The sequence below is a fragment of the Salvia splendens genome, chromosome 12 (assembly GCF_004379255.2).
Source record: "Salvia splendens isolate huo1 chromosome 12, SspV2, whole genome shotgun sequence".
NCBI classification, from domain to species: Eukaryota; Viridiplantae; Streptophyta; class Magnoliopsida; order Lamiales; family Lamiaceae; genus Salvia; species Salvia splendens.
Genome location: NC_056043.1, coordinates 17,905,835 through 17,929,105, shown reverse-complemented (window position 1 = coordinate 17,929,105; position 23,271 = coordinate 17,905,835). Strand labels below are relative to the sequence as shown.

The window sequence follows — 23,271 nt, the reverse complement described above, 5'->3', positions numbered from 1 at the left end:
TATACACACTGCACATGTTCTACACAAAACACACCAATTACACACTAAACAAACTATAACCACTACACACTACATACAATTCACACAATACACAAACTACACAAAATACAAACATTGCGCTACACGCACTATCCACAATACAATACACACACCACAATACTATAAACAAAAAATACACGCGTAGGTAAATTACACATTACAGATCATACGCAAAATATTACAGTTACACACACATATACACTAAATACTAGCACTGTGAATATAAGTTACATACGCAACAGACAGTTCACTCACACAGCACACACTTTACATAAAATACACACATTATATACATACACATATATTGTACACAGAATACACACAAAGCACACACTATAAACAATAAATACACGTAGGAAAAATACACATACATCACATATTACACAATATACACACTGCACACTACACAAAACACACCAATTACACACTAAACAAACTATAAACATGTAATAATACACAAAATATACACAAAACACGTAGCACACACTACACACTACACACATAATACATATACTAAATACATGCACCAAACATACAAAAGAGCACACACTATACAACAGAAAATACTTATAACACACACTATAAACACAATATACGCGAAATATATATGTGCTGGACATGTATTATATACTAAATACGCGCACTATACACAAAATATAAACACAGGACAAAACACAAAATACACACACATACACATCCTACACACACTGCACATAATGCACAAAATACAAAATTTAAACACACTATACACAAAATAAACACAATACACTACACACGCATAGTATACTACTCATAAAATACACAGTATAAAACCAATACACACGTTGCACATGCTATATAAACAAGTAGCAAACGATATAGAAAAAATACATGCACGGAATACACACATATACAAAATACACACACTGCACAAATTACCTAAAACACACCCTGTACATAAAATACACACAATGCACATATTATATACAAAATACAAATATAATCATTACACACTACACACTACACACTACATACAATTCACACAAAACACAAACTACACAAAATACAAACATTGCGTTACACGCATTATCCACAATACAATACACACATCGCAATACTATGACCAAAAATACACACGTAAGTGAAATAAACATATTACAGACGCAAAATATACTAATTACACACACGTAGACACTAAATACTAGCACTGCAAACACATGCTACGTACGCAACACGCAGTTCACTCACACAACACACAGTTTACATAAAATACGCACATTATATACCTACACATATACACATATTGTACACAAAATATACACATATTGTACACAAAATATACACAAAATACACATAATTCACACACTACACATTAAATTCATTGCACACAATACACACACTTTACAAAATACAAACATTGCGCTACAACACTATACCCAATATATATACAATGCACAAACCGCACACACTATAAATAATAAATACACGTAGGAAAAATACAGACATCACATATTACACAATATAAACACTTCTCATATTATATAGAAAACACACCAATTACACGCTAAACAAACTACAAACATGTAATAATACACAAAATATACACAAAACACGTAGCACATAATAAATACCTGTAGGAAAAATATCGACATCACATATTACACAATATAAACACTGCGCATATTATACAGAAAACACAACAATTACACGCTAAACAAACTTTAAACACGTAATAATACACAAAATATACACAAAACACATAGCACACACTACACACTACACATAAAATACGCATACTAAATACATGCACCAAACATAAAAAAAGAGCACACACTATAAAATAGATAATACTTATAACACATACTATAAACACAATATACGCAAAATATATATGTGCTGGACTGTATTATACTAAATACGCACAGTATACACAAAATACAAACACGGGACACGACACAAAATACACACAATACACTACACACGCATAGTACTCTACACATAAAATACACGGTATAAAACCAATACACACGTTGCACACGCTATATAAACAAATAGCACACGATATACAAAAAATACACGCACGAAACACGCACATATATAAAATACACACTACATAAAACACACATGTCCAGAAAATACACACTGCTCACCTTATAAACACACTAACTTTATACACTACAAAATATATTGTACACAAAATACACACTATACACAGATTATAATCAAAATACACACACAAACACATAGTACACAAAATACACAATACACACACATTATAATCAAAATACACACAGATTATAATCTAAATACACATACACATTATACACAAAATACACACAATGCACACATTATATACAAAATACAAATACATTGTACACTACACACTACATACAATTCACACAATACACAAACTACACAAAATACGCACTATCCACAATACAATACACACATCGCAATACTATAAACAAAAAATACACGCATAGGTAAAATACACATATTACAGACACAAAATATACCAATTACACACACATATACACTAAATACTAGCACTGCAAACACATGCTACATACGCAACACGCAGTTCACTCAAACAACACACACTTTAAATAAAATACACACATTATATACACCTACACATATACATACTGTACACAATGCACACTTTATACACAAAATACAAATAATTCACACACTACACATTACATTCATTGCACACAGTACACACACTACACAAATTACAAACATTGCGCTACAACACCATACACGGAATATGTACACAATACACACCCCGCACACACTATAAACAATAAATATACGTAGGAAAAATACACATACATCACATGTTTCACAATATACACACTGCACATGTTCTACACAAAACACACCAATTACACACTAAACAAACTATAAACACTACACACTACATACAATTCACATAATACACAAAATACAAACATTGCGCTACACGCACTATCCACAATCCAATACACACACCGCAATACTATAAACAAAAAATACAAGCGTAGGTAAATTACACATTACAGATATACACAATATACACTACGAACATATTATACACAAAACACACCAGTTACACACCAAACAAACTATAAACACGTAATAATACACAAAACACGTAGCACACACTACACACTAAATACACATACCAAACATATAAAAGAGCACACACTATACAATAGAAAATACTTATAACACACTATATAAACACAATATACCCAAAATACTAGCACTGCGAACATATGCTACATATGCAACACGCAGTTCACTAATACAGCACACACTTTACATAAAATACATACATTATATACATACACATATACACATATTGTACACCAAATACACACAATGCACACACTATAAACAATAAATATACGTAGGAAAAATACACACACATCACATATTACACAATATACACACTGCACATATTATACACAAAACACACCAGTTACACACCAAACAAACTATAAACACGTAATAATACACAAAACACGTAGCACACACTACACACTACACACTAAATATGCATACTAAATACATGCACCAAACATATAAAAGAGCACACACTATACAATAGAAAATACTTATAACACACTATATAAACATAATATATGCAAAAATTTTGTACTAATATATTATATACTAAATACGCACACCATACACAAAATACAAACATTGGACACAACACAAAATAATTTAAAATAGTTAATGTAGAGAAAAATTAAAGTAAAAGATAGAATAATGTAGATAAGACTCGTATCTACATTATTCTATCTTTTACTTTAATTTTTCTCCGTTCTAACTATTTTATATTATTTTCTCAAAACGAGTGCGAAAAAGAAACGCCCCGCTTATCTTGGGACGGAGGGAGCACTAAATACGCACACTAGCGCTGTACACAACACAAAATACACACACGTACACATCCTCTACACATCGCACACAATGCGCAAAATACAAATTATAAAAACACTATACACAAAATAAACACAATTCACTACGCACACTACGCATAGTACACCACTCACAAAATACACACGTTCACACACTATATAAACAAATAGCACACAATATACTAAAAACACAAAATACTTACGGTTCTCTTCATACATAATATAAGCACTACGCACACTGCACATACAGGTATACTCACTGCACATACAGGCATACACTATCCACAAAACTCACACACAACATATTCCACATTATACACACACATACACAAAACACACACTATTTCCACAATACACACCATAAACTGTACAAACATTCTATACAAAATACACGCAATGCATACGGACGTACATAAAATACACATATACACAAAATACACAACTTCTTTAGTAAACAATTTGCATTGGAAAGAAATATACCTTCAGGACAATTTCTTTAGTTGTCTATCTAGGCTCCATTGCATAGTCTGCAATTTTAAAACACAGAGCATCTTTAGTCAAAAATTTGCTTTGGAAAGAAATATACTTTTAAGACGAGTTCTTTAGTCGTCTACCATGGCAACTAGAAAGTGCACTAAAGCAAATAAAACATATAACTGAAAAATAGTAAATAGAATTTCAGTTACTAGTTTAGACCTCTGAAGCCGTAGTATAAAGCCTCTTATCGACAACCACTTGGTTTTCAATATTAGTTGTTGTATAAAACCTGCAACATTACAAAAAAGTAATACATCATCAAATTTGAGGATAATATTCAAGTTTGGCATTGCATAACTCTCAGCAAGCAACCCAGATTATATGAGAGTAGCTACCCAAATTGTGTACACATAATTTCTGTCACAGCCAATTTCAGGCATTAGTTTAACTCCTAGTGGTCACTTGACCATGATGTTCACAAATCATGGTCAATGACAATAGAGTGCCCGAAAAAACAATGTGTTTCTCAAATCAAAAAGATGTTTCAATATTTTAAAAGAATAAGAGAAATACTTTCTAACTATAGGACCAGCAGATAACTAATGCAAGTAGATGAATGTCTAAACCTCATGTGAACTTTATTGTCATCAACCTAATGTGATTCCATTGTTCTTACTTGAACTGTATTATATCATCTCTATTCTTGCATGCCAAGATGAATTGATTTGGATCACTACAGCCATTCATGAATCATCTCTTACTTTACTCAAAACGTAAATTACATAGTGAACGGAAAGATAAGTACAGCCAGTAAATTATCAAAATGTGGTTAACATAATTGATAACAATTATTCTCTAGCACAAACCTGACTTAACTCATGGTAAGAAAGTTGATGTATTTAATCAAGAACCTGATACTGAACAAAAACGAGTTTGCTACAAATAGATTGACAAACAGAATCACTCGTTTGTCTAGTTGGATTGCAAACAGCCAAGTGTATATGTGGAAACTAGAGGCAAAAAATGACATACCTAGCTCTCAATGGGAAGCTGACTTGTCAAAAGCTGCTCATGACTTGTGATTAAAATGTCTTCACCACTTCGCGTTGTTGTCTATCAATCCTGCAAAAAATCAAAGACAATAGATTTAAAAGAGCATAGATTCAAATGCGGGGAAAGTAGAACTAAATCAGTTGCAGTACTCCCCCCTCTGCACTAAACATATGAAATGTTGAGGTGGAACATATGCACATTCCATGTCATCAAATGCAACTAGCATATTTTTAGCTTCATTCTTGAATCCTTCCAAAACAGTTGTGGTAATTGCTATAACCTGCATAAGTTTCACAAAATAATTCCCTATGAAGATCTAACAAAATAAACAAGACATAACGTCAACAGTAAATGAAGTAAAAGCACCCCATCCACCTTGCTTTATAAGGATGATATCTTCCAAAGCCTGGTGTGGCATTTGCAGAAGTGGAGACAGTATCAACAAGAACCTAGTGTACCTACAAAAGGTAAAAAGTAAATAGTATAATCAAATACATCTACAAGCACAATAGGTAAAAGAACCAACACTCTTGTTTACCTCATCTTTAAGGCATAAAGATTCTTATCCTAGCTATAAAATACCTTTAGTTAGTGATGTCAATATGTCTATCTAGAGGTAGTTGCTAGATCCTGTAGGGGAAATGGCCTTCAAAGCTAGAAAACACTTCCAGTCAGACCCCTGGTCAGGTAAGGCAATACAGATTCAAAACATAATGTCAGCAATATAGAGCTCAAATAAATTTAATGACAATCAAGATGAAGTGTGATAGGCCAGAAGTTCGAATAATTAAGTGTTCCATAGGACATCGCTCCACCTCAGAGATGTAATTAAGTATAATATATATATATATATATTATATATATATATATATATATAATATATATATATACATGTGTGCATGTGTATACCTGATGTGCATATTGTCATTTCCCTGAGTTCAGACCATGCTGGAGGAACTTGTCGTCAAGTTCACGGCAAAGTTCCAGAGCTAAAGCTCTTTTACCCTCGGAACTATGAACCATCTATTCACCAAGCCCGGAAAGTTCATCCTGCACTACATGGGACTTGCCCATGAGCCTGCAATAGTCACAAGATCAATATCATTATCAATAGTTAATATTCAATATAGGCGTAAATAGAGCATCGTACTCTAGCATATTATGTACTGAATGAATCAATGCGTCCAGACAAAACTAGGACAGAAGCAGCTTCACGAGACAACATACCCTGAAAGAAGATTTAGTAGTCTTATTTCATGCGATTTCATATCTGTTAGCGAGAGTACTCCACAAGTTGACGCAAGTACTGTTTTCCCTAGTCAAGTTTGCATTCTCTTTTTCCGGTCTTGATTTCTCTTGCAGAAGTGCTTCATGTGGAATCCTCACCAAATCGTCGTCTTTCCTCCCATTACTCCATCACGAAGATCCCCGTCCCATTACTCCATCACGAAGATCCCCGTCTCATCCTCCCATTAGCTCCGATCCCATATGCATTTCTAACTTACATATTTTAATTCATTTGATTTATTGTTGGCAAGAAAACAATTAATTCAGCTCATTTCTTGACTCGTACAATATACAGCCACCTTTAAGGACCTCACACGTTTCTGTGCTTAATGCTGTCGAGACTAAGTCATTCATGTAAAACTAACCTCTATAGAGTATAGACTAATCCCTGATCACGTTCAAGTAATCAAATCTGGAAAACTTCAATAAAATATCTTATATGTTGTAGTACATCATGGCAAGTTCCAAAATTCCAAGCCTAATAAACAATAAGCATAGTCTGAGAAATATGTCCATTAGTTTACTAGGCATTCATACACCCTTTTCCATATAACATGCCATGAAAGAAGATATCTCAAACTTCTATGCTTTATAGTTAACACACGATACCTAATGGGTGAGAAAACTACCTTCATATCAGACTGCGTATTAAATAGATGGAGCATGGCAAGCTGGGCTGATATGGATTTACCACTTCTGGTTGGAGCTCTGAGAAGAACATTTTGGTCTATGTGATATATAGCACATGAAAAGCCTGTCATGATTACAATAGCTCGTGTCAGAATAAATAAAACACAAGAGTTGATGGTATATTGAGAAAATTGCAGGGAAACAACAAGGGGGACTGGCAAGTTTCATCCAAACCTCCGTCAGTATTGGGTTAGAATGTGTGAATTTGTACAACGCTTCATAAGTTCCATTTGCAAGAGCAGTCACGCGAAGTGGTTTCAAGTCAAGGAGTTCTGTATGAGTTGTATGAGCCTGAAGGAACATAAGAAAGCTTTAGGATTAATACCCTTCATAGTGTTCAAAACATAAATATCAATCACCCCTGGGAGCATGAGGTTTGGAAGGACATAGTGTAGAAAGACTCAGAATGCATCCATGAATCTGAAATTGCGTGGATGAAGTACTAGGGAGGATGTGGCTCATAACAGTTCATTAGCTTCAAGAAATATAGAAGCATCACCAACTTACTATTTTCCTTTAGAACAGTTATTGTTATTGGTCTTACTGAAGCAACAAACTGAACCATTCCGAAATATCCCAGGTATTGCTTCACCAACTTTAGTGAAAAGTTAAATGGAAGTCACGGAATATTCCAAGCTTAAAAGATCTAAAGTGAAATAAAATCTGGTGCAAGTTTCAAAATACAAAAATCCAATGAGCAATACCTTTTGACCAGGTGTATAGCGAATTAAATCTCCAAAGTCCTTCTCCATCTCATATAGGCGATCCAAGTCCACCCTCTATCTTCAAGCATTCTCAATATCTAGGGCAGAAAGCAATTAGAAAAGTTCAGCTAAATTACGTAATAATAAAAATAAACAATATGTATGTTTACTTCTATAGAAATATCTATATCAAACCGATGCAGCTTAAGACAAGTAATTAGCTCATTACTTAACATTCACGATAGGAGGGGATCAAGCCCCTGCCAATTATATTTATTCTTATAAGAAGAAATCGTCAAGTTATAAACATTTAGTAGTATGAAAACTCGAAATATGGAGAATGCAGTTTCTCCTTTATATTTCGTATTTCACTATTATAAGAACATAACAAAAAAATGCCATTCGTCATAGCATCCTCAATTTAAAATAGAAAAATAGCAATATATTAATAAGGAGGTCATAAACATCTTTACGAAGAAAACAATAAGTATCAAATCAGAAAAATTGTACAATTATTTCAAATAAATTTAGAAATTACATATATATAGCCTTTACGATAATATTTTTTCCATGAGAGTTCTACCAATACACAAGAACTTCAGAAGCTGCGAACACAACTGATAGAAGCATAACATAAATCATACATCTATCCACAAAAATGTCTTTGTCGGTCCATCCTTGAAAAGGCAAACCATGGAGAAGTTTTAGAGATGAGAGCTCGAGAAACCTATGAAACATCTGAAAAAAATTGAAAAAATTGACTTGTCAAAATTTCCATCTACCTTAGAATCTATAAACAGAGCCAGATGATGGAGGAACAGGTGGCAAACGATTGGGGGTGCGTCGGCAGCCAAGATTTATATCACTAGTTTGAGAAGGATCTCTGTTCCGGCGGCTGGGGCCATTTGATCTAGAATCCCCATATGATGGGTTTGGACCGTTGGAAGCAGCATCAAACGCAGATCTCCAGACCTCCACGGAAGATGGGCCAGCAGTGGTTTGACTTTCTATTGATGTAGAGAGGAAAACATTACACGCTTACAAAAGAATTCTCATATACCAAAATAAATAAAACCATGTATATAGATAGATAGCCGTATAAACTTGTAAGAATAGACACTTTTATAATAGTAAAACATCTCACCTTCATTAGAATAGGTGGATGCAGCGGCTGCCAGATTATCATGAATACAGAGTTGTCTAGTAAGCTTGGAAAGAATAGAGGACTATTTCTGGATACACTCTTTCCTTCGCTTGACATTCCGGTCCTCCGAGAAGCTCTTCTATTGTTGCCATGCTTTGACCACTATAATTCTGAATTAAACAAGGCACATCATGATCACAAAAATAAAAGCATAAGATGCACAAATCTTTTAAACAAGGAGATGAATGTTCGTATATATATTGAAGAATTAGCTTAATATGGCAGGATCTAGTGAGTATTCCGTAATCACCCCATGAGAATTCTCCGTGGCTAAGAATTACAATATCCGAAAGCATCAAAAGCCAGTGGATGGATGCTTGAAAAGAAACTAACCTTCTAGAACTGTATAACTTAAATAGCATGTCTTCTTCAGCCATTCCCTGAGTTTCAGACCATGCTGGAGGAATTTATCCTCAAGTTCACGGCAAAGTTTCCGAGCTAAAGCTCTTGTACCCTCAGAAATATGAATCATCTTTTCACCAAGCCTGGAAAGTTCATCCTGTACTACATGGGACTTGCCCTGGAGCCTGCAGTAATCACAAAATCAATACCACTAATTAATATTCAATATAAGCGTAAATAGTGCATCACATTCTATCATATGATGTACTGAAAAAATCATTGCATCCAGACTAAACTAGGACAGAAGCATCTTCACGAGGCAACATACCCTGAAAGAAGATTTGGCGATCTCATTTTTCGGTCTTGATTTCTCTTCCACAAGTGCTTCAAGTTGAAGCACCACCAATCGTCTTCTTTTCCTCCCATTACTCCATCACGAAGCTCCCCGTCTCTTCCTCCAACAGCTTATTCTGGTCTTGAAACTCTTTCTTTGATTCTGCTATTTTTGCTTTTTTTCTTCTTTTCTCCCCATTTTGGTCTGTGTGATATAGCACATCAAAAGCCTGTCATGATTACAATAACTGTAGTCAGAATAAATAGAACACAAGAGTCCATGCTATATTGAGAAAATTGCAGGGAAACAACAAGGGGGACTGGCAAGTTTCATCCCAACCTCCGTCTGTATGGGGTTAAAATGTATGAATCTGTACAATTCTTCATAAGTTCCATTTGCAAGTGCAGTCACAGGAAGTGGTATCAAGTCAATGAGTTCCAATATGAGCTTGGAGGAACATAAGAAAACTTTTAGATTAAAACCCTTCATAGTGTTGCTCAAAACATAAATATTAGTGAATCTCAAAATCACCTCAGGGAGCATGAGGTTCGGGAAGGACATAGTATAGAAACACTCTGAATGCATCCATGAATCTGAAATTACTTGGATGAAGTACTAGGGATGTGGCTCAAATATTGGAACAGTGAAGTAGAGCTTCTGAGGCTCCCCTTTTGGCCATTATCTCTGTTAATCCACATATGATGGGTTTGGACCGCTGGCAGCAGCATCAAATGCAGCTCTGGACCTCCTGGGAAGATGGGCCAGCAACGATTGGACTTTCTACTGATGTATAGAGGAAAACATTACACACTTACAAAAGAATTCTCATACCATGTATATATATAGATAGCTATACAAACTTGTAAGAATAGACAAATTTATAATCATAAAACAGGACACCTTCATTAGAATAGGTGGATGCAGGGGCTGCCAGATTAGCGTAGCAAGCTTGGAAAGAATAGAGGACTGTTTCTGGATACGCTCTTTCCTCCGCTTGACATTATGGTCCTCCTGGAGAAGCTCTCCTATTCTTGCCATGCTCTGAGCACTATAATTTCGAATTAAACGAGGCACATCATGATCAAAAATATAAAAGCGTAAGATGCCCAAATCTTTTAAACAAGGAGATGAATGTTCACATATATATTGAAGAACTAGCTTAATAGGGCAGGATCTAGTGAGTATTCCGTAATATTTCCATGTGAATTCGCCGTGGTTAAGAATTACAAACTGCCGAAAGCATCACACACGATTGGCTGGATGCATGAAAAGAAACAAACCTTATAGAACTGCATAGCTTAAATAACATGTCTTCGTTTGTCCAATCCCTGAGTTCAGACCATGCTGGAGGAACTTGTCATCAAGTTCATAGCAAAGTTCCCGAGCTAAAGTTCTTTTACCCTTGGAACTATGAACCATCTGTTCACCAAGCCTGGAAAGTTCATCCTGCACTACTTGGGACTTGCCCTGGAATCTGCAGTAGTCACACGATCAATATCAATAATCAATATTTAATATTGGCTATAGGGGTAAAAAGTGCATCATACACTAGCATACGACGTAAAGAGAATCAATGCTTCCAGACAAAACTAGAACAAAAGCATCTTCACGAGACAACATACCATGAAAGAAGATTTGGCAGCCTAATTTCCACACTATTTCGGATCTGTTGAGCGAGGGTACTCCACTAGTTGATGCAGGTACTTGTTTTCCCTATTCAAGTTTGAATTCTCATTTTCAGGTCTTGATTTTTCTTCCAGAAGTGCTTCAAGTTGAGGCCTCACCAAACCGTCTCGTTTTCCTCCCATTACTCCATCGTGAAGCTCCCCATTTCTTCCTCCAATAGCTTACTCTGGCTATTTTTTTCATCACATTTTCTTGGAAATCTTTCTTTGATTCTGCTCTCTTTTTTTTCCTTTTCTATATCTGTTCCACAGATCTGCCTCCTCTCTTTTATCTTCTTTTTTCTGTTTTTTCCCATTTTTTTATGTTATTTTCTTCTTTTCTCCCCGTTTTGCTCTTATTCTACCCCTTACCATGTTTCTTTCTACTCTTTCTGCCATAGTGTTGCTAGATTACAATCATACTCTAGCATATTCAGTATGCTACTTGGAACTTGCCCTGGAGCCTGCAGTAATCACACAATCAATACCAATAATCATTATTCAATACAGGCATAAATAGTGCATCATACTCTAGGATATGATGTACTGAAAGCATCAATGCATCTAGACAAAACTTGGACAGAAGCAGCTTCACGAGACAACATACCCTGAAAGAAGATTTGGCATTCTCATTTTCCGGTCTTGATTTTTCTTCCAGAAGTGCTTCAAGTTGAAGCCCCACCAATCGTCGTCTTTTCCTCCCATTACTCCATCACGAAGCTCCCCGTCTCTTCCTCCAACAGCTTATTCTGGTCTTGGAGCTCTTTCTTTAATTCTGCACTGTTTTTTCCTTTTTCTAGATCTGTTCCCCCAATTTTTTCTTTTCTTTTTTTTTTACACAGATATGTCTCCTCTTCTTTTTTTTCTTTTTTCTTTTTTGCTTCTTTTTCTGTTTTTTTCTTCTTTTCTCCACATTTTGGTCCGTGTGATATAGCACATCAAAAGCATGTCATGATTACAATAACTCTAGTCAGAATAAATAAAACACAAGAGTTCATGCTATTGAGAAAATTGCAGGGAAACAACAAGGGGGGCCGGCAAATTTCATCCAAACCTCCGTCTATATGGGGTTAAAATGTATGAATCTGTACAATTCTTCATAATTTCCATTTGCAAGTGCAGCCACGGGAAGTAGGTTCAAGTCAATGAGTTCCATATGACTTGTATGAGCCTGAAGGAACATAAAAAACCTTTAAGATTAAAACCCTTCATGGTGTTCAAAACATAAATATCAGTGAATCTCAAAATCACCTCAGGGAGCATGAGGTTCCGAAAGGACATAGTATAGAAACACTCTGAATGCATCCACGAATCTGAAATTACTTGGATGAAGTACTAGGAAGATGTGGCTCAAATATTGGAACAGTGAAGTAGAGCCTCCGAGGCTCCCCTTTGGCCATTTTTTCAGTTAATGTTAACAGCTCTTAGTGGTATATATGGGCATTGTCAGAATCCTGCAAAGCAAAATTATTAATCATTGGTTCAGTTTCTCAGAGAGAGCAGAGAGTTGTTGAATTTTTAATGTGTCAACTTCTCCCCTCCTAAGACTTGCACCTATCAGCTATAAGGTTTGCTTAAATAGAATCAATCAAGAGACATGATACCCTCCTTCCTTTTGCTTTTTTAAAAACAAGCTTCTACAAGTTATCAATTGTATAGTGAGAAACCATTCGCATTTAAAATTTCTAAGGACACTAGAACCAAATGAGCATAGTAAGCACCTCAAACAAAATCCACCAGCGCAGGGTTTACCATGAAAACGATCCTTCTAGATGAACTCTAGTGCAATGGTTAAATAAACCTAATCAGGAAAGACATCATTGCTAACCAATGCAGCCTACGATTTAGAGCTCGATGCGAGCACGAGAAACTGATGAAACATCCGACAAGAATTGCAAGAATTGATTTGTCAAAATTTCCATCTACCTTAGAATGTATAAACAGAGGCAGATGATGGAGGAGCAGAAGGCAAACGCTATGGTGTTCGTTGGCAGCTAGGGTTTATTTCACCATTCTGAAAAGGATCACTGTTCCGGCGACTGGGGTCAATTGATCTAGAATCCCCATATGATAGGTTTGGACCGCTGGCAGCAGCATCAGCATCTAATGAGGCATCTCCAGACATCCCGGGAAGATGGGCCAGCAACAGTTGGACTTTCTACTGATGTATAGAGGAAAACATTACACGCTTACAAAAGAATTCTCATACCATGTATATATATAGATAGCTATACAAACTTGTAAGAATAGACACTTTTATAATCGTAAAACAGGAGACCTTCATTAGAATAGGTGGATGCAGGGGCTGCCAGATTAGTGTAGTAAGCTTGGAAAAAATAGAGGACTGTTTCTGGATACGCTCTTTCCTCCGCTTGACATTCTGGTCCTCCTGGAGAAGCTCTCCTATTCTTGCCATGCTCTGAGCACTATAATTTCGAATTAAACGATGCACATCATGATCAAAAATATAAAAGCGTAAGATGCACAAATCTTTTAAACAAGGAGATGAATGTTCACATATATATTGAAGAACTAACTTAATCGGGCAGGATCTAGTGAGTATTCCGTAATCTCTCCATGTGAATTCGATGTGGTTAAGAATTACAAACTGCCGAAAGTATCATACACGATTGGGTGGATGCATGAAAAGAAACAAACCTTATAGAACTGTATAGCTTAAATAACATGTCTTCGTTTGTCCAATCCCTGAGTTCAGACCATGCTGGAGGAACTTGTCGTCAAGTTCATAGCAAAGTTCCCGAGCTAAAGCTCTTTTACCCTCGGAACTATGAACCATCTGTTCACCAAGCCTGGAAAGTTCATCCTGCACTACTTGGGACTTGCCCTGAGGTCTGCAGTAGTCACATGATCAATATCAATAATCAATATTCAATATAGGCCATAGGGGTAAATAGTGCATCATACTCTAGCATATGACATACAGAGGATCAATGCGTCCAGACAAAACAAGAACAGAAGCAACTTCATGAGACAACATACCCTGAAAGAAGATTTGGCAGCCTAATTTCCATGCTATTTCGGATCTGTTGAGCGAGGGTACTCCACTAGTTGATGCAGGTACTTGTTTTCCCTATTCATGTTTGAATTCTCATTTTCAGGTCTTGATTTCTGTTCCAGAAGTGCTTCAAGTTGAAGCTCACTAAACAGCCTTGTTTTCCTCTCATTACTCCATCATGAAGCTCCCCATTTCATCCTCCAATAGATTACTCTGGCTATTTTTTTCTTCACATTTTCTTGGAACTCTTTCTTTGATTCTACTCTCTGTTTTTTTCCTTTTTCTAGATCTGTTCCACCAATTTTTTTCTTCTCTTTTCTTTTTTTTTTCCACAAGTTTGTCTCATCTTTTTTTTCATTCTTCTTTTTCTTTTTTTTCTTCTTTTCTCCCAATTTGGTCCGTGTGATACAATACATCAAAAGCTTGTCATGATTACAACAACTGTTGTCAGAATAAATAAAACACAAGAGTCCATGCTATATTGAGAAAATTGCAGGGAAACAAGGGGGACTGGCAAGTTTCATCCAAACCTCCGTCTGTATGGGGTTAAAATGTGTGAATCTGTACAATTCTTCATAAGTTCCATTTGCAAGTGCAGTCATGGGAAGTGGTTTCAAATCAAGGAGTTCCACATGAGTTGTATGAGCCTGAAGGAACATAAGAAAACTTTAAGATTAAAACCCTTCATAGTGTTCAAAACATAAATATCAGTGAATCTCAATATCACCTTAGGGAGCATGAGGTCCTTTCAGATCAAGCTTGCAAGAGTGAAAAGGCCCTTAAGCAATGGAACAAAGAGACTTTTGGGAATATCCACCTCAATTTGCGAAACATGGAAGAGAGTGTGGCCGAGGCACAATCTGATTTTGAGGCAAACCCGTCATCAGAGAACAGAATCCTTGTGAATAAACTCATCGCTAACTACATTCTCCTCCTAAAAATGGAGGAGGACTTCTGGCGCCAGAAAGCGGGTATTCGGTCGCTCGCAGAGGGAGACCTGAATACGAGATTCTATCATAGTTGGGTCAAGCAAAAGAAGATCCGACTACATATCCATAAAATCATGGTTAACGGGCATGAAGTTAGCGAGCCCGAAGAGATCAAGGCATCGGCCGTTGACTTTTACCAAAACCTGTTGGCACCCATTCCCCCGACCCTTGCTGAGCCCGATCCGAACTTGATCCATCCACTTCCCCCCTCGGAAGCCTTGAATGACCTTGCTAAGCCCCCGACCGATGAGGAAGTTAAACGGGCCGTTTTTGATATCTCTGGGAACAGCGCGCCGGGACCGGATGGCTTCACGGCCACCTTCTACCAATCGTGCTGGAACATTGTGGGATCGGATGTTGGTGAGGCGGTGCGACAGGTCTTCCTCGGGGCGTACCTTCCCCGGAGCATCACGGCTACGAGTATTGTCCTTATTCCCAAGAAACAGGTTCCGGAGACGTGGGGAGATTATAGACCCATAAGCCTTTGCAATGTCATCAACAAAGTAATCACCAAGATTCTCACAAAAAGGCTCGCAAGCATTCTCCCGCGAGTTATTGCCCCGAATCAAAGTGGATTCGTTAAGGGGCGACTCTTGAATGATAACGTTCTCCTTGCCCAAGAGCTGTTCCATGAGCTACCCCGGTGTGCCCCCGCCCCGAACGTGGCCATTAAGATTGATATGGCCAAAGCTTACGATCGTGTTCAATGGCCCTTCCTTCTCAAGATCCTCAAACTGATGGGCTTCCCGGATTCTTGGCTCGCCTTGATTGACAGATGTATTGGCTCCTGTTGGTTCTCGGTGATGGTCAATGGAGCACCCTCCGGCTTCTTCAAATCTACACGAGGGCTTAGACAGGGAGATCCCCTATCCCCGGCCCTCTTTGTGATTGGGGCTGACTACCTCTCACGGGCGCTCGATCAACTTATTTTGGGTCATCGGGACATGGCCTTCAAGGCCTCCCGCCACTGCATGGAGGTTAGCCATCTCGCCTATGCGGACGATATTATCATTTTTACACAAGCAGCCCAGGAGTCCCTCCGGCGTCTTAAAGCATGCCTTGAAGATTACGCAGAGGCATCGGGCCAACAAATTAATATTGCCAAAAGCAACTTCTACATCGCCGAATGCAATGAGGATTGGGCCACTTCAATACAGAGGGACGGGGGATTCCAACGAGGTACGTTTCCTTTTTTGTACTTGGGTGTACCAATCTACCGGGGCATTAAGAAAACGTACATGTTTATGTTCCTCCGGGAGAAAATTTCTACACGAGTTTCCGGCTGGGCTCACAGACACCTCTCCTTTGGGGGGAGACTTGCGCTTATTAAGAGTACACTTGAAGCGGTCCCACTCCACATTTTCCAAGCCATTGAACCGACAGCCGGTGCACTTAAGCTCCTAGACCAGCAGTTGGCTAGGTTCTTTTTGGGGTCTTCTAATGATAAGAAAAAGACCCATTGGATTGGTTGGGACCAAATCTGCCTCCCGACGGCAGAAGGGGGACTTGGAGTCCGCAAATTTAAAGAGGTCCTCTGAGCTTTCAACATCAAACTTTGGTGGAGATTCCGGGAGCAGAATTCTCTGTGGGCGAACTACATGCTGTCCAAGTATTGCAATAAAGCATCTCCGCTCACCGTTAGGCCTTCGGGAAGACATAGCGCTACCTGGAAGAGGCTCATTAGAGCTCGCGCCCATGCACAACCCCATATTCGTTGGGTGGTGGGGAATGGCAAAATCTTCTTTTGGGACGATAAGTGGCTTGGAGAATCCACCCTGAGAGATCACGCACTCGATGACAGGGGACATCCGAATACCCTGGTCCGAGATTTCATCCGGGAAGGAACTTGGGATGAGCCTAAGATTCGGATGCTTCATGATCGGGATGGTCTTCCACTTCATATTATCGGGCAAATCCTAGCCACGCCAATTGTACCAGAAGGCCCAGATATCCCGAGATGGACTATCTCGCCCCTCGGGGACTTCTCCCTCGCTACAACATGGGCAACTGTCCGAACTAGCCAACCCATTGTCCGGGGCTTAGAGGATATTTGGAAGGCCGGCCTTACCACCTCTATCTCCATTTTCTCATGGAGGCTGCTCTCCAACCGAATTCCCGTGGATACAAAACTCCAATGGCGGAAGATGGAGTTGGCATCGAAGTGCCAATGTTGCCCACGGAGGCCAGGCGTTGAGTCCCTGCAGCACCTTTTCGCCCAAGGGGTTGGAGCAATCAGTGTTTGGACAGAATTTGATGACTGGTTTGAGGGTTCGACCCCATCATTGCGGATTAATGATACGATCCCAGATAGGCTGGTGGTCTGGACACGGAGAACACAACAAGCAAGCAAGAAGCATCTCAGCCGTTCCATGCCATACCTCATCATGTGGTTCCTTTGGGCTGAACGCAATAGGAGCCGGCATCAAATGACACAGTTCAAGCCATTTAATGTGGTGTGGCAAATGCAAACTTTTATCCGGAATAGCATGGCCGCAGGGCGAATCAAACCGAAACATTGGAAGGGCGTGAGACTGAAGATGAGTATTCCAAGCGAGGCCGAGCCAAGATTGCCGAGACCCCTAGCCATGTCGGTCAAATGGCAACCCCCAGATCAGGCAACTCTCAAGATCAACACAGATGGAGCCTTCTCGGAAGCTACGGGCAAGGTGGCAGGGGGTGGATTGATCCGCAACCACCTGGGGAAAATGATCCTCGCCTTCGCCACTCCCCTTGACGCCCAATCGGCCCTGGAGGCGGAGCTTAAGGCCGCGCACCTTGGCCTTGCCTTGGCGAGAAACTTCATGCAAACAATGTGGCTCGAACTGGACTCAGAGCAGGTGATCAAGCTTATCAATGGCACAGCTTGGGGACCGGCCCATGCTCGTCATGATATTGCCCGCCTTAGGGCCCTCAAGTGCCATACTAACTTTCGCGCATCCTTTATCCACCGTGAAGGCAACATGGCGGCGGACTTTCTCGCTAAGTTGGGAATGGAAAGACCAGAATTTTGCCAGTTCAATGACTCCACAGCACCACGGCTCCTCAAGGCCATGATCCGCATGGAAGAAATTGGAGTGCCTAATATTAGAGTCCGGGGTGACAATCACGACTAGATGGTCATACCGAGGGGTGTACCGTTTCGTAGAATTTTGAGCTGTAGTTATGATCCTTTTGTTGTTGTTGGGGAGTATGATGAGGTCCACCCGATATCCGGGATGGACCGCTTACTACTCTTGATTATGATTTTGATTTTGTTTTGGCACACCACTTTTGGGTGTGGCCACGTTTGTACTCTGATTTCTGGATATATAGGGATGAGGGACCCACGAACCCTCCACCGTGAAGGTGTTTGAATGAAAAAAAAAAGTACATAGTAGGGATGAAGTACTACGGAGGATGTGGCTCAAATATTGGAACAGTGAACTAGAGCTTCTGAGCATCCCCTTTGGCCATTTTCTCTGTTAATGTAAACAGCTCTGAGTGGTGTATGTGGGCATTCTCAGAATCCTGCAAAGCAAAATTATTAATCATTGGTTCAGTTTCTCAGAGAGAGCAAAGAGTTGCTGAATTTTTAATATGTCAACTTCTCCGCTCCTAAGACTTACACCTATCAGCTATAAGGTTTGCTTAAATAGAATCAATCAAGACACACAACATCCTCCTTCCTTTTGTTTTTCTAAAAACAAGCTTCCGCAAGTTATCAATTGTATAGTGAGAAACCACTAGCATTTAAAATTTCTAAGGACACTAGAGAACCAAATGAGCAGAGAAGCACCTCAACCAAAATCCACCAGCGCAGGGCATACCATGAAAACGACCCTTCTAGATGAACTCATGTGTAATGTCTAATCAATCTAATCAGGAAAGACATCATTGCTTAGTATGACGCTTTACTAGCTCATAACCGTTCATTAGCTTCTAGAACTACAGAAGCATAACCAACTTGCCATTTATCTTTAGAATAGTTCTTGTTATTGGACTCACTATAGCAACAAACTGAACCATTACGAAATATCCCAGTAACTGGTTCACCAACTTCAGTGAAAAGTATAACGGAAGTCACAGAATATTCCAAGGTTAAAAGATCTAAAGTGAAACAAAATCTGGTACATGTTTCAAAATACGAAAGTCTAACGAGCAATACCTTTCGACCAGGTGTACAGCGAATTATAGCTCCAATGCCTTTGTCCTCCATCTCATATAGGCGATCCAAGTCCTCCCCTCTTTCTTCAAGCATTGCCAATATCTAGGTCAGCAAGCAATTAGAAAAGTTCAATTAAATTGCATAATAACAACGGTATTATGTACGTTTTCTTCTGCAGAATTATGTATTTTTTCATCTGCAGAAATATCTCTATCAAACCAATGCAGCTTAAAACATAGTAATCTAATGTCCATGATGCAAACCAATGCAGCCTACGATAAGTAATTAGCTCATTAACTAACATTCATGATATGAGGGGCTCAAACCCCTGCCAAATATTTTTATTCTTAAAAGAAAAAAATTCCAAATCATTAATATTTACTAGTATCAAAACTTGAACTATGGAGACAGTATGTAGTTTCTCCTTTATATTTCGTATTTCACTATCAGCAGAACATAACAAAAAAATTCCATTCGTTATGGCATCATAAATAGAAAAATAAAAATATATTGATATAAGTATGTCATGAACATCTTTACAAAGAAAACGATAAGAATCAAGTCAGAAAAATTATACTATTATTTCCAATAAATTAAGAAATTACATATATATAGCCTTCACGATAATATATTTTCCATGAGAGTTCTACCAATACACAAGAACTTCAGCAGCTGCGAAGACAACTAACATAAGTACAACATAAACCGGACATCTACACACAAAAATGTCTATATTGATTGGTCCTCGAAAGACCAAACCAAGGAGAAGATTTAGGGCTCGATGCGAGCTCGAGAAACTGATGAAACATCCCTCAAGAATTGCAAGAATTGATTTGTCAAAATTCCATCTACCTTAGAATGTATAAACAGACGCAGATGATGGAGGAGCAGGTGGCAAACGCAAGGGTGTTCGTCGGCAGCCATGGTTTATATTACCATTTTGAAAAGGATCACTGTTCCAGCGGCTGGGGCCCATTGATCTAGAATCCACATATGATGGGTTTGGACCGCTGGCAGCAGCATCAAACGCAGCATCTCCAGACCTCCCGGGAAGATGGGCCAGCAACGGATGGACTTTCTACTGATGTATAGAGGAAAACATTACACGCTTACAAAAAAAATTCTCATACCATGTATATATATAGATAGCTATACAAACTTAAAAGAATAGACACTTTTATAATAGTAAAACAGGTTACCTGCATTAGAATAGGTGAATGCAGCGGATGCCAGATTAAAATAAATATAGAGATGTGTAATAAGCTTGGAAAGAATAGAGCACTGTTTCTGGATACGCTCTTTCCTCCGCTTGACATTATGGTCCTCCTAGAGAAGCACTTCCATTCTTGCCATGCTTTGAGCACTATAATTCCGAATTAAACGAGGCACATCATGATCACAAAATAAAAGCATAAGATGTACAAATATTTTAAACAAGGAGATGAATGTTCATATATATATTGAAGAACTAGCTTAATAGGGCAGAATCGAGTGAGTATTCCGTAATCACCACATGTGAATTCGACATGGTAAAGAATTACAAACTGCCGAAAGCATCACACACAATTAGCTGGATGCATGAAAAGAAACAAACCTTATAGAACTGTAAAGCTTAAATAGCATGTCTTCGTTTGTCCATTCCCTGAGTTCAGACCATGCTGGAGGAACTTGTCGTGAAGTTCATGGCAAAGTACCCGAGCTAAAGCTCTTTTACCCTCGGAACTATGAACCATCTGTTCACCAAGCCTGGAAAGTTCATCTTGTCCTGGAGTCTGCAGTAGTCACACGATCAATATCAATATCAATAATCAACATTCAATATAGTGGTAAATAGTGGATCATACTCTAGCATATGACGTATAGAAAGAATCAATGCGTCCAGACAAAACTAGAACAAAAGCAACTTCACTAGACAACTTACCCTGAAAGAAGATTTGGCAGCCTAATTTCCATGCTATTTCGGATCTGTTGAGCGAGGGTACTCCACTAGTTGATGCAGGTATTTGTTTTCCCTATTCAACTTTGAATTCTCATTTTCAGCTCTTGATTTCCCTTCCAGAAGTGCTTCAAGTTGAAGCCTAACCAAATCGTCATGCTTTCCTCCCATTACTCCATCATGAAACTTCCCATTTTTTCCTCCAATAGCTTACTCTGGCTATTGTTTTCACATTTTCTTGGAAATCTTCCTTTGATTCTGCTCTCTGTTTTTCCCTTTTCTAGATCTGTTCCACAAATTTTTCTTTTCTTTTTTTTCCACAGATCTGCCTTCTCTTTTTTTTCTTCTTATTTCTGTTTTTTTTCTTTTTTATATTTTTTTCTTCTTTTCTCCCCATTTTGCTCTTGTTCTACCCCTTACCATGTTTCTTTCTACTCTTTCTGCCATAGTGTTGCCAGATTACAATCATAATCTAGCATATTCAACATGCTACTTGGGACTTGCCCTGGAGCCTGCAGTAATCACACAATCAATACCAATAATCAATATTCATTATAGGTGTAAATTGTGCATCATACTCTAGCATATGATGTACTGAAAGTATCAATGCGTCCAGACAAAACTTGGACAGAAGCAGCTTCACGAGACAGCATACCCTGAAAGAAGATTTGGCATTCTTATTTTGCGATCTTGATTTCTCTTCCAGAAGTGCTTCAAGTTGAAGCCCCGCTAATCGTTGTCTTTTCCTCCCATTACTCCATCACGAAGCTCCCCATCTCTTCCTCCAACAGCTTATTCTCGTCTTGGAACTCTTTCTTTAATTCTGCACGGTTTTTTCCTTTTTCTAGATCTGTTCCCCCAATTTTTTCTTTTCTTTTCTTTTTTTTCCACAGATCTGTCTCCTCTTCTTTTTTTCGCTTTTTTGCTTTTCTTCTTCTTTATCTGTTTTTATCTTCTTTTCTCCCCATTTTGGTCCGTGTGATATAGCACATCAAAAGCCTGTCATGATTACAATAACTCTAGTCAGAATAAATAAAACCTAAGAGTTCATGCTATATTGAGAAAACTGCAGGAAAACAAAAAGGGAGACTGGCAAGTTTCATCCAAACCTTCTTCTGTATGGGGTTAAAATGTATGTATCTGTACAATTCTTCATAAGTTCCATTTGCAAGTGCAGTCACAGGAAATGGTTTCAAGTCAAGGAGCTCCATATAAGTTGTAAGAGCCTGATGGAACATAAGAAAACTTTAAGATTAAAACTGTTCATGGTGTTCAAAACATAAATATCAGTGAATCTCAAAATCACCTCAGGGAGCATGAGGTTCCGGAAGGACATAGTATAGAAACACTCTGAATGCATCCATGAATCTGAAATTGCGTGGATGAAGTACTAGGGAGGATGTGTCTCAAATATTCGAACAGTGAAGTAGAGCTTCTGAGCATCCCCTTTGGCCATTTTCTCAAGTGTAATGGTCAAATAAACCTAATCGGGAAAGACATCA

At 38.4% G+C, this 23,271-nt stretch overlaps 1 protein-coding gene and 2 long non-coding RNA genes across 3 annotated transcripts; 1 reads left to right on the top strand and 2 right to left on the bottom strand.

Annotated features, from left to right (window-relative positions):
- Nucleotides 1–7,387: 7,387 nt before the first annotated feature.
- Nucleotides 7,388–8,226, bottom strand: LOC121758862. The gene is made up of 3 exons (XR_006041570.1): nucleotides 8,141–8,226; nucleotides 7,611–7,727; nucleotides 7,388–7,500 (listed from the first exon to the last, which is right to left on the bottom strand). It is a non-coding gene; the product is annotated as an uncharacterized LOC121758862 (long non-coding RNA).
- Nucleotides 8,227–17,287: 9,061 nt separating this feature from the next.
- Nucleotides 17,288–18,802, top strand: LOC121757640. Its single transcript, XM_042153156.1, has one exon. It carries the CDS (start codon nucleotides 17,288–17,290, stop codon nucleotides 18,800–18,802), a length of 1,515 nt encoding a protein of 504 aa, XP_042009090.1.
- Nucleotides 18,803–20,519: 1,717 nt separating this feature from the next.
- LOC121758574 lies at nucleotides 20,520–22,653 on the bottom strand. Its single transcript, XR_006041515.1, has 5 exons — nucleotides 22,425–22,653; nucleotides 21,755–22,281; nucleotides 21,428–21,605; nucleotides 21,033–21,196; nucleotides 20,520–20,914 (listed from the first exon to the last, which is right to left on the bottom strand). It is a non-coding gene; the product is annotated as an uncharacterized LOC121758574 (long non-coding RNA).
- Between the last annotated feature and the right edge of the window lie 618 nt (nucleotides 22,654–23,271).